The sequence below is a fragment of the Oryza glaberrima genome, chromosome 6, assembly GCF_000147395.1.
Source record: "Oryza glaberrima chromosome 6, OglaRS2, whole genome shotgun sequence".
NCBI lineage: Eukaryota > Viridiplantae > Streptophyta > Magnoliopsida > Poales > Poaceae > Oryza > Oryza glaberrima.
The window spans coordinates 10432091-10445443 of record NC_068331.1 but is presented as its reverse complement, the minus strand read 5'-3'; the positions used below and the strand labels follow the sequence as shown (position 1 = coordinate 10445443).

At 39.2% G+C, this 13353-nt stretch overlaps 1 protein-coding gene across 4 annotated transcripts; it reads left to right on the top strand.

The window, feature by feature from the left end:
* Positions 1-5999: 5999 nt before the first annotated feature.
* Positions 6000-12656, top strand: LOC127777623 (zinc finger protein CONSTANS-LIKE 9-like). Of its 4 annotated transcripts, none has more exons than XM_052304224.1 (6): positions 6000-6242; positions 8164-8835; positions 10073-10273; positions 10868-10940; positions 11023-11169; positions 11716-12656. In XM_052304224.1, exons 2-6 carry the CDS (start codon positions 8245-8247, stop codon positions 11763-11765), a joined length of 1062 nt encoding a protein of 353 aa, XP_052160184.1. In that variant the 5' UTR covers positions 6000-6242; positions 8164-8244; the 3' UTR covers positions 11766-12656. The 4 variants fall into 4 exon arrangements, with proteins under 4 accessions (XP_052160184.1, XP_052160183.1, XP_052160182.1 ...); XM_052304223.1 differs by having other exon boundaries at positions 6001-6242; positions 10865-10940; positions 11716-12654; XM_052304222.1 differs by having other exon boundaries at positions 6002-6242; positions 10868-11169; positions 11716-12653.
* The last annotated feature ends 697 nt before the right edge of the window (positions 12657-13353 follow it).

The following is a 13353-nucleotide window of genomic DNA, read 5'->3' as shown; positions in this document are numbered from 1 at the left end:
ACTGCTCCACGTTGTCCTCTGGCGTGCCCTCTGGAGCTACACGTGTCCTCGACAAAGGATTTTAGTCATTCTCAGTTTGTTGATTTCACAAATTAATTAAATGTCATGTTGGAAAGCTGAGAATATAGCATTTTATCCCTAGCCCCAATTCCCGCATAAATTAAACTTTTTTAATGTTCACTCCATAATGTTAGAGCAAGTTTAAGGCCATTCCCAACCCAATGACTAGGATGGTGTTTATAACATTAAATAAGATGCCAACTAGGATGAAAAATGATGTGGCAAGTGAATAAATAAGGAAAGAGAAGGAAACCATGTCTTGCATGAGACATAGTTTCTACACGACATCCAAGATATCATGTGAGATAAGTAGCATTAAAATTAAGTATGGAATAGTGGTATTTGCATTGGAAGAGTAGTTTCTTGATGATGTGGAGTTTATGTAAACTATATCTAGTATCTTGGGTTAGGAATGGCCTAATAGTATAACGAACTACTAGCTCCAAAATACCTATAGCCAACTTAATAGCCAATTCATACAAAAGTTACCTATAAACATACACTTACATGGTCCCACCCATCATACATGTATTCTGTCTTGGAGTCCGTGTTACAGCCGCCTACAAATCTGTAACCTGCTGCTCTTCTCTCTCTTCTTTTATCTTCTCGATATATGGTTATAGCTGGCTTATATTCTGCTATTGTACCTGCTCTTACAACGACTACCGGTTGTGCTATTTCCCCTTCTTTTCTAACTCACCACTCTTTTTCCGCATGCACCCTTTTTTAAAATTGTTAAATGGTGTTTTTTAAAAAGTTTTCTATATGAAAGTTGCTTTAAAAAATAATATTAACCTATTTTTTAAAACAAATATTCAATACTTAATTAGTCATTTTTTCAGTTCAATGTGCATGGGAGATGAGTTCCCAACTCATTGAGAATAACACAGCCTCCGGAATTAATAAGTTTTGGCACGTGGTACTGTTGCACGCTGCAGTTTTAGCAAGGAATCAAATCTTTCACCAAATCATGTTGTTGAACAACCATTGTGAATGGTCTAATCACTTTCTAGTGTTGTACTACCATTTTAGTCACGTGTTGCGTGTGATAAAATGAAATGCATAAATGTTTCAACTAAAAGGACTATTCAAGCTAGTCCGTCAATTTTAGTTTGCGACTTTTCCTAGCCCCCTGTAAATAGCCACCCTTTTATGCAGGGACATATTCTTAGGGAATTTGTTTCGCCTTAAGCTTTCATTATCTGCTTACGGTGTGTTTAGTTCTTTGGGTGTAAAGTTTTTAAAGTATATGGACACACATTTGAAATATTAAACGTATAGTAATAACAAAACAAATTACAGATTCTGCCTGTAAACTGCGAGACGAATTTATTAAGCCTAATTAAACCGTCATTAGCAAATATTTACTGTATCATCAAATTGTCAAATCATGGCGTAATTAGGCTTAAAAGATTCGTCTCGCAATTTACATGCAAACTGTGCAATTAATTTTTTTCCCACATTTAATACTCCATGCATGTGTTCAAACATTTGATGTGACGTTTTTTGCTAAAAATTTTTAGGATCTAAACAAGGCCTTAGTTACCTATTAGCTATAAGCAAAACTTTAATTCGAATCTTAGTTTTGTAGTTGATTTTAGGGTTTTTTATAGTTTATTTTTTACATGGGGTTTTAAATCGTAAAACGTATAGATAGATATAACCTTTTTATCCATACATAATATTCGGTTGATTTTTTTCAAGGCTTCTCAATCTTAACTCTACGGATAAGTCATAATTTGCAGCATACGGCAACACATTGAGGCGGACTTCTACCTAATTAAAAACCATCGCTCTCAAGATGGTAAAATTCGAGACAATTTCTCCCAAAGCGGGAAGATGCTTGGACCTAAACCAAACCCTCTCCATAAATTCGTCAAACAGATAGACAAGCAAGATCCCGGCGGGGCCCACCAGGTTAGGAAGCGGGAGCCAATAAGAGAAGAATGGTCTACCGAGGTTGGTGGGCCCACCAGTCATACACAGCAGCAGCAGATGAAAGTGATGCTTGGCCCTGTTTAGTTCCCAATTTTTTTTCTCAAAAACATAAATAAATCTTTAAATATATACATGGAGCATTAAATATAAATAAAAATAAAACTAATTACATAGTTATGGGAGAAATCGCGAGACGAATCTTTTGAGCCTAATTAGTCCATGATTAGCCATAAGTGCTACAGTAACCCACGTGTGCTAATGACGGCTAAATTAGGCTCAAAAGATTCATCTCGCGGTTTTCAGACGAGTTATGAAATTATTTTTTTTATTCGTGCCAAAAACCCTTTCTGACATCTGGTCAAACATCCGATGTGACACCTAAAAATTTTTATTTCGCGAAATAAACAGAGCCCGTGTGTCGCGCGTTTGAGGACATGTACAACGGTGTTTATTAGTGGTCTCTCTATTGCCATGCAAGTAAATTTAATGACATGGAAGAAAGAGAAAGAAGTATGGTTGTTATGCATGACAACAGCTCAGAGTCGACTCTTAGTATTTATTAGAGCAAATTTTTTTGCATGGTTGTGAAACAAAGGAAAGAAAAGTAAGAAAAAATATTTTGATACATTAATGATTAGAGACCATATTGTCTCTAACTATTATAAGATGCTAGTCTTTAGATAACGTAGAGCTCATATCTGACTCTATCTTTGTACATGCCCTGATGATGATCCCCAGCTGGATCCGGGGTTCCAGAAGGGACACTGTACCAAACAAATCCAGCAAGAGCCCTTTTCTCACTTGAAAACTTGAAATGACGGCTTTCCCGTTTTCGATTTATCAAAACCGATTCATAAATTATTTGTTAAGATATAGGAGTATAATAAACTCCTAATGAGGTGTTTTTTTAGCTTAATTTTTTTTGTTAAATGCCAATAGACGTTCGATTTTGAACAGATTTTTTATTTGGCGACATGTTATTGCTCGTCCTCTGTGTGTTTCGTCAGAAGGGGTTGACACACAAGGAACATCCGGTGCACAAGATTTTCCCATTTGAGATCATGACCTAAATGATTTTCAAAGTTAACGTAATCAAAGATTAAACTAGCTTTTAAAAAACATTACTTAAAATAAAAGAACAAAGTACCAGACACCTTTTTGATGTCCACATCTACAATGATGGCCATTTTAACTCTCTGGAAAGAGACTTTCATGTGTTCATCCCGTACTCCCTCCGTCAAAAAAAAAAAACAAACCCTGCGTTTCCGTGTCTAATTTTAACTGTCCGTCTTATATGAAATTTTTTTATAATTTGTATTTTTATTGTTGTTAGATGATAAAATATAATTAATATTTTATATGTGACTTTGTCTTTTTAATTTTTTTCATAATTTTTTCAAATAAGACGGACGGTCAAATATTGGACACGGAAACTAGGGTTTGTTTTTTTTTTGACGGAGGGAGTACAACTCATGACACGATCGGATCGACTGATGCTACAGCTACATACTTCTTATCTACTCAAGCGGGTAGCAGCGCAATATTTGATGCCTCAGTTTTCCCATTGCTCCAATGGATAAATATGTGTGGTGCCTAAATTGCGCATCAAATTCTCCTTTTAGTCCCTGCAATTCGGTGAGCTCGATTTTTTTAATCCATTTTTCTTTATATTAATTGTCCTTTTGTTTTTTTCTTTCGAAAACAAACCTTTTCCCAATTGACAAGGAAATGTTGTACCCTCACAAAAGTTTTATTTCTCAGGTATTACAGGTGGATGATCAGATCTTTGATTAAAAGTAAGATTATTTGAGAGTTTTATTTTGTTATATTACAAAAGTATATAGAATAAAACCATTGTCATTGCTCGGACGTACCGTGCAAACAAATTTATACTTTTTGAATTGTAAATTTTCTTTTCGCTACCCATATACATATACGCAGGATGAGCTCTTTTCCGTAACTCAAATAAATTATTTTCTAAAATTTATAATAGTTAATTTATAATAAATCATACTCTAATGATCCGTACCATTTTCCTGGTCACGAATAGCTCTAGCCCAACTACACATTCGAACTGGGCCTTTAAGTCGAGTCATAATAGTTTGGTTTATTTCAGTTTTGATATTTTTTATATCTTAACAAACTTATACATATCAAATAATTAGTTTTGAGCCCTTAGACTAAGAATCAGCACGACACAAATTTACAGGTATTTCGGTGGTGTTTGAATCTTCCAAAGATGAAGATAAAGATTAAGTGTTTCATGTAAAACAAGGTGGTAATAACGTGTGATTAATTGAGTTTTAATTATTACACACTTGAAAAATGGATTAATATGATATTTTAGAACAACTTTTATATAAGTTTTCGTACGAAACGCGCCGTTTAGCCGTTTGAAAAGCGTGCCACAAGTATCTAAAAGTTTATCTAAAACTTTTGATGGAGAAAAGAACATGGCATTCATGTACCAAAGATGGAGTTATTTTTCCACAGAGAGGGTAACAAACAAACATTCTCCATCAAACCAACGCTCTACTCAAACTTCGGCAATATCCATATACAAAGGCTGCTTTTAGTTCATGCCAAAATTGAAAATTTGGTTGAAATTGAAACGATGTGACCGAAAAGTTGGAAGTTTATATGAGTAGGAAAATTTGATGTGATGGAAAAAGTCGGAAGAAAAAATTGGATCTGAACACGGTGAAAGTCTTCTCTTTTCTGCCATGAAAGTTTGTAGGCACCATAATTTTTTTTGATAGGATCGCAATACAAACCAACCCATCTTAACGTTATGCTTATTTTCACTATATTATTTTCTAAAAAGGAATTATATAGTTAATCTATTACTTTAAACCATCAAAATCAGATAATCTATAATCCGCTTAAAGCAATTAGATGGGCTTACATATTTTATCTTTTTATCGTCTTGGTCTTTGGTTTCTAAAATTCACACAAATACTACTTCTTTATATAATAAGTTCATCTTTTCCTTTTTGATTGTCTCAAAATAAATTTATTTTTAATCAACATTTGTATCAGAGCATATGAAAGTATAAAATAAAATAAGAAACAATTATTTAAAACGAACGGATTACTTCACTGCACTCAAGGTTCAACTAAGCCTCATCAGCAAATGGCATATTTATAAACGAAAAATAATTTGTAAATAAAAATTTTTATATACATGTTTTTAGCTATTTAAAAGTAAAGATTAAAAATAAACTTTGATAAAAAGTACCTTAAAATTAACTTTAAATATAAAGCTAAAAATATTTAAATTTTGGTTGATAAAAAGTATAATCGAAAAGATGACGTGTGGACGTGGCAGGCTGAGGGCGGAAGGAAATATGCCGTCGGCGGGGCCAGCTAGTGCGGCGGTGGCCACGCCAACCGGAAACGGGCGATCCACAACCACCACCTAAAATTACCAAAATAGGCAGAGCGCGGATGATGTCGCTGTCTGTCGGTTCCCTCTGGGCCCCACCCGTCAGCGACTCCACGGCACGCGCGGACAAAAGTCAGATTGGGCCAGTCGCGGGGCACCTCCAACTTTTCGCGCAGCAGTGCCGCCAGCAGCAGTAGCAGCAGCAAACCCACGTCTACCCAGCCTCACCCTACCCAACACCCACAGACAAGTGGGACCCACGCGTATAACGGCCCACTCGTCAGCCTCCTCCGAGCCCGCCAGGCCAGCGCTTTGCCGAAACGGAGCAACCAAACCTGAGGGCGGGGGCGGGAGTGGGGGGCCTGCACACGTGGCGTTCCAGTCCAGGTGGGGCCCACCCGCGCCTTATCCTCAGCCACGACGCGAATTGACGGTGCTGCCCTGCCCCCCTCCTCCTCCGGGGCCTGAAAAGCGCAAAAAAGCGCGGCGCGCTTTTGGGCGTGGGGCCACCACCACAAGCCCACGCAGGCAGGTGGGCCCCCACCACCTCATCCTCTCTCTCCTCCCGCCTCTACTCCACGCTACCGCTGCTGCTACTACTACTACTCTCTCTCTCCTCCGGCTATAGGCTGCGTGTTCCCTCTCTCTCTCTCCTCTTATCCTTCTCTTCTCTGTTTGCTTCGCTGCTGCTGCTGCTGTTCTACGCGCGCGACACGGAAGAGAGAAAAGTGGTTTTTTATTGGGTTCCTAAGCCCTTTTTGTTTCCAGAGGATTCTGGATTGATCGGTTGATCTCTCTCCCTTCCCCTCTAGGGTTTCCTGGGGGTGGATCTGAGGAGGAGCGGCGCTCCTTCGTCCCGGTGCGTGATCTCTCTCTCTCTCAATCTCCGTTGAGGCGTTGGTTTTCCCGCTTGGATTCTGCGAGGTTGGTAGTGTTTGCGTCCGCGGGGGTTTGCGCTCTGGTTTGGATTTGGACCGAGTTCGAGTACTTCGGAGCCCTTTCCTCTGTTGGGATTCGTTGGCTTTGGGGTGTTCTGCATGCATCGGTCCTTTTACGGAGGATTTGGGGGGTTTTGTTATGTTTCTGGCTGGCTTCGATTTTTTACTGGCTGAGTGATTGCTGCTTCGTGTGTACTACGGCGTTGTTCGTGTGGTTGGATTTGATATGGGTTAATTTTGGTTTGGATTTCGTCCGGGGTCATGTAAGTGAGATTTCGGGTTAAGTTTGTGACGACAGCTCTGAAGTTTCTTACAAGATGTTTTTTTTAACAGTAATCGACTGTTCTACGATTGGCTATTTTTTCCCCTTTATTTCAATCAGAAAATAAATCTTTTCCCCTTTAACAAATGGGCGAAGCATGTTTTTGAATTGAATTTGTGGGACTGTTTTTTTATTCGATGAACTAAAAAAAGTTATGGATCTTAGGATTGTTTTTCTTTTTTTATTCTTCGTATGTTGTCACTAAATAAAAAAATTTCAGCTTTTTTCTATTGTGAAATATATTGTCAATATGTTCTTGCTTTTTTTTTTTCGTACTATGGTCTAAGAAACTGGAGTTAAAATGAAAGAGAACTCGGTCTTTGACTAATTCTACAATTTTTTAATGGGACATCTTTTCTACATCTTAAATTCCATCGTTTTCATAAAATTTTCTTTCGTGCAGCTTTTTTTTTTCTTGCTTGCCATAGCTATTAAAATCTTTAGTTCCTTTTTTTTAATCTTTATCCAGACATAGCTTGCCTAGATGCAAAAGTTGTGTGTTTTGCTATGCCCGCCTAAAATAACATTTATTTTGCCATGTCATCAAACATTTTTCTTTCTGCCAATCCTGCATGTCCATGAAAACATTTCTTAATAGGCTTCCTTACCCTACTTTTTACTGGAGTACTAGTACTCAAGACTGCAATTTTACTTCACCTTTTCGTTTACCTTTATAAGGCTTTTTTTCTCCCCTGATGCTATGATTTTATCCTGCAAATTGACCCTTCTTTTGGTTTTATAAAAAAGACTAGGATAGCTCCGTCTTTCTTTGCTTATATCGTTATTTCAGCCTCTTCTGTTAGATATATTTCCCCCCTATTTCGAGTGTTCAACTAATGCGGCTTGTCGTTCGTTGCTTGGAGAAATTGTGATAAAATATACTATTTTCATAATGAAACCGATAATTGTCGTTGACTCGTAATGTAGTTATTTTGGTTCTTGTGATAATTTTCTACATCTCTCTTTTTCCCTTGGAAACTTAGTACCTATGGGAATGGGAATATATGCTAGAAGCAATGAGTGAGGTGCTGGAATTATATAATATGTGCCAAGAGCAGGAGATTCCAAAGACTAGTTGCTGATACTTTTGTAGTGGGATTTCGATTTTTTATGCTTCGGTTGGCAAATGGGGGCGGAGTCCACAGATTAATGAGTCCGTTGAAACCTAAAGTAGATGGCGGTAATATGTCCTAATTAGGAAATATATCTACATTATCCTTTAGATTATATTATTGATAGCTGATGCAAGACGACGCTGAGTGGAACATACTTGTTGCTACCTGTTTTGAACATTTCTCTTGGTTTGAATGAAAACTGAAAAGGATGGCTACCTAGGGTCCTAGGTCATAGCAACTGAAACAGTAAAAAATATAAAATCTATGTTCTCATGTAGGTGGATGCCCATAAATGTATGAATATTCATTTATGAATACTCTACGGTTTTCCAATAGTATGTGGGAATATTTTTTTATGTGCTGGTACTAATGTTTTTCTAATAACTGTTTGTTGATACTGTACAGGTTTATGTAAATCTGATCGATCCAGAAAGTTTGTGAAAAAAGAGTGTGGCACATACCTAAAGTTTGCCCATAGCTAATATCATGGGCGCTCTTTGTGATTTCTGCGGGGAGCAGAGGTCTATGGTTTATTGCCGATCAGATGCAGCATCCTTGTGCTTATCGTGTGACCGTAATGTGCATTCAGCTAATGCTCTTTCTCGGCGCCATACAAGGACACTTCTGTGTGATAGATGTGCTTCACAGCCTGCCATGGTCCGCTGCCTTGTTGAAAATGCCTCGCTTTGCCAAAATTGTGATTGGAATGGGCATAGTGCTGGGTCTTCAGCTGCTGGTCATAAGAGGCAGACCATAAACTGCTACTCAGGGTGCCCATCATCTTCAGAACTTTCAAAAATCTGGACATTTGTTTCGGATATTCCTAATGTAGCTCCTGAGCCGAATTGCGAGCAAGGGATAAGCATGATGAGCATCAGCGACAGTGGTGTCAGTAATCAAGACAATGCTGCAGGGGACAGCAGTTTGTTAGATATTGCTAGTGCAACCCTTATGAGTGATCTTGGCACTGCTGGCAAGCCAAAGTCTTTGATAGGCTCCTCATCTGAAGCTGGCGTGAACCTTCTTCCACTTGCTACTGATCAGATGGCTGGATCCGTGGATTCGACATCAGCTAAGGTGCTATAAGGCTTTCACACATTCCTCCATACATAGATTTACTAATTCGCCTCAATTCACCTCTGCCGCTGCATATACTACCCATATCCCATGGATGTAAGATAATCGACTGTTTTCCTCCCTACAGTTGGCCATTATCATTTGTTTACTCTACCATATATGCCATGATTTTCTTTTTCTGTGTGTACTCTATTTTGAATGCATATTGTAAGTGAGTTCACTTAAATTTCTATACAAGAAAAAGAAATAATCTAACTGTTAATGATGCATAAGCATAAGCTTGTCAATGATTACTTTACCATATGTCATGGATTTTTTCTGTGTACTCCGTTTTGAATGGATATTGCAAGTGAGTTCAGTTAAATGTCTATACCAAAAAAAAACTGTTAATTGTGCATAAGCATAAGCTTATCGGGGTAGTGGATGGTGCATGGAGGTTCAATAGGCTAGCAGAAGTTGCTGAAACTGTATACATGCATGTGCAATGAGATATGAACATTATGATGTGTATGGACTACAATCTGGATCCACTCAGCAGATATGAATAGATGAAACAGGGTAATAACAGAATATGGAGTATAGAAAATGTCTATATTACAGAAATAGTTATAGGACTATCGAGAGGTTTAGACAGGTGGATAACTATGGTGCTTATGTTCTTATGTCAAGTCTTGTCTTCCAAGTGTTCTGTGACCTCATGCAGATCTACAAATGCATATTCTCACAACATTAAAATTTGGTACAAGTAATCTTTTAAAATTATTCCTTCACAATTTCTTTGGAAAATGTTAAGAACACTGCTTTGTATTATTTGGATGATGTAGCATTTCACATTTTAGTCTATCTCGTATTCTAATTTATCTTACTGGACCATAGATTCCCATGACAGGTTATTTGTGTGGAGAACTTTAAAGATTCTATACAGAGAGAATTTACTTTCGTCTTTCTTCAAATCACTTTCTCTGTACAGCATTTGCAAATTTTAAGGCCGTTTTACTTCAATCTTCCACTACACCATGTTTCTTTTTTAGAGAGCATAAGACACACACACACACACACACACACACACAAACACATTCTTCCACATACATTCACACCGTGTGTGCGTGTAAGCACCCTATGCACACACAAGGCTTCACCCAGGACATGCTTTCCCTCTTAATCCACACGTGTGCATGCTCCATGCTTCTTCAAAATTAATTTGTCACTAATCTGTGTTTATGGTCTCCTTATGCAGGTGCCCTATACGGCAGACCAAGATATGTTCAGCAAAGACAGTATATATGAAGATTTCTGTGTGGACGATGTTGATCTTAGTTTCGAAAATTATGAGGAACTATTTGGCACCTCCCATATTCAAACAGAGCAACTGTTTGATGATGCTGGGATCGACAGTTACTTTGAATCGAAGGAAATACCTTCTGGAAACTCTGATGAGGTTTGTAGTTTACTCTTAATGGTTCCTTTTTAAGAAGTAAGCTTCAATTCCACAGTAACATTCATTTGTAGGTTTTCTCGCAACTCCTGATCTTCTTTGTTTCACCAATTCAACTTGCCCTGCACATCTTTATTGCTTGCAGGCTTTTCTCTTGGTTCGATTTCTCAGATATATGTTATTTATTTGACCTGGTTTGAGTCAAATTTATCTTTCATTAAAGATAAATTATTAGGTGTTAAATCTCTGTACAAGAGGAGTCAGCATTTGGATTAATAATTAAATTACTCTCGTCTCTCCCAAGTTTATCATTTCAGTCCATGGTCTCATCCTTCTCTTAGATCCCTCCCCTTCAGTTGTTCCTTCCCTGCTCTCCTGTTCAAGAAGCAAAAGATGGAAGTTCTTAATTAGTGTTTCTGGTCTTTGTGTTTATGAAACAAACAAAACTATGACTGAAAATGGTAATCAGTATACATTCTCAAATGCAGCAGTTCATTTGTAATCCATTTGTTTGGAAATTCATGTTGTATTTAGTTTTGTCTGGGGCTTATTGGAGTTAACTTTCAGCATTTATATTCATTATTATCTTTTCAGCAGCCCAAGCTGATGCAGCCAGTGACCAGCAATGCAGTATCTGCTGATTCACGGATGTCGATCCCAGGAGCCAAAGGTGATTCCAGTCTTTGTATACCTGTGAGGCAAGCTAGGTCCAGTATCTCTCTTTCATTTTCTGGTTTGACTGGTGAGAGCAGTGCTGGAGATTACCAAGATTGTGGGGTATCACCAGTGCTCCTTATGGGTGAGCCTCCTTGGCATCCTCCTGGCCCTGAGGGGTCATTTGCTGGAGCTACCAGAGACGATGCTATCACACGATACAAGGAGAAGAAGAAGAGAAGAAAGTAAGTGCATTTCTTACTAATTTCGCTACTCATTTGCTTAAACATTTATGCTGTATAACCACGTAAGAATTCTATAATAAATTTGTGGCTGCAAAAGAACTCAAAGAGAAATTGTAGCTTGTAAACTTTTCGGCACAACCACTACTTTACACATTTGGTAAAGAGTGCTTGTATCGTTGAATTTCATGAAAGAAGACACATGGAAGTAGTTTTCATGGAAGTTAAATTTTGAGTTTTTGGAAACATCAGTTTTTGTTACCCTAGTTTTACAGTAGGTAGAAGTAAAATTACCTTAACTCTGTATCTTTTTACTTACACCAAAAATGTTTTTGGTAGGTAACTGCATCACATAAAAACATGCTGAAGATTTTCTGCTTGAAGATAACTTATTGCTACCTTTTCATTCAGAGAGCTAATAACTTCTTGTTTCTTGCCTTCTCTTCTAATATGTCAGTCCACTGATGCTAGCATGCTATGTTTCTAGCATACCAATTGCCTCCTTTTTGACAGCTAGCTGATTATCTTTTCTCATGCTTCTCTTGACAGATTTGACAAGAAAATCAGGTATGCATCTCGCAAGGCTAGGGCAGATGTGAGAAAAAGAGTCAAGGGCCGGTTTGTTAAGGCTGGTGAAGCATATGACTACGATCCACTCTGTGAAACGAGGAGCTACTGAACACAACAAAACATTATCCGAGTGTTAGGTTAGCAAGCATCAACCAATGCTTGTTGTGGCTGGCAGGAAGGCACTCATACTACAAACAATGTGGCAGGTCTGCCTCTAAAAACAACAAAAAAAACAGAGCAATCAAGGGGACAAAAAGGACAAAAAGATTTGAATTTGGGAAATTTTTCAGATGCTACCCCCTCCTTTTTCTTCTGTACAGTGGAGGGAATTTGCATCTTTCTGTTGCTTTCGGGAGGAGCGATTTGAGTCGCTGCCCACCTTTTGTGAATTAATCTTGATACAGCTGAACAAACTTCACTTGCATTTTTATCTCCTTTCTACTAACCAGAGCATCCACCTACCCTTGCTGTGGTGTTTTTGGTGGTATGCTTCCAGATTGGACTATTAGCAAGACAAGGATGGATGTAGTTGTGAAATCTTCTGCTGCTCTATTTATTGTTATGTAAAATCTGCTGTAATCCGGAGTTTATTCTGCAACTCTGCATGTGTAAATACCAGATCAGAATAAACTGGTAGATGTAAAGTTTTCTTTATTATCTCAAGTTGATGACATTGGAACCCATGTAACCGGCCACCAACTTTTTTGTTTCACTATGCTCAAATATTCGAAAACTTCAGACTGGCTTAATGCTATTATTTGTACTAAGCATATGCTTGAATATGCGGTCCTTTTTGTTACAAGTAATATTCTTTTTGTGGTTGATTTGACCTTTTACATTGTACAGATGGTATTGGTTCTTTTCCGTCTCTGAAAGCAGAATCTTGTTGGGGCCAGACAATCCTGGACATCTGATTTGCTGTAAAGCTCTCTGAAAAGCTCTGGCTGGATCCTTTGCTAGATGCCATCAGATGTGTCAGCTTGGTGCCGCATATCACTTGGAGAAAGAGCATCTCCAACAGCATGGCTATTTTTGCCTTTCTATTCATCCATTTGGCTAACTTGCCAAAAAGACTCCTCTCCATATCTCCTACACTATCCAATAGATTGTCCATTCCACACTCTCCATTTTTACTTGGGCCCCACCTGCCAGTGTCTTGGCACTCTTCTCCCTTTCATTTCTTTTCTTTTCCCACCTCCCCGTGGCATGGCAGCAATAGATGGGCAACGGCGTCGGATTGCTAGGGATGGGGGCGGATGGCGGCAGCGGATGGCCGACGGTGGCTGTGTGGCGGCGCGGGGAGGCTTAGAGGAGCGGCGGCGCGGGGAGGCTGAGAGGGGAGGCAGCGGATGGCGGCTGGGCGGCGGTGCGGGGAGGCTGAGGGGCGGCGTCGGCGTTGGGAGGCGGGGAGGAGCGACGCCGGAATCCTCTCCTCGGGGAGGTGCAATGCCGGCGTCCCATTGTCATCGATCTTGAGCGCGGGCGAGCCATCGACGGCGAGCTCGGGCGGAGGATGCGAGCGAGCGACAACGCTCCTCCTTCCCCATGGCAGCGGCAGGCACGAGCGGAGGGAGAAAGGGCGCGGCGGTGATAGGCAGAGGGACTTGGGCTCGTCGC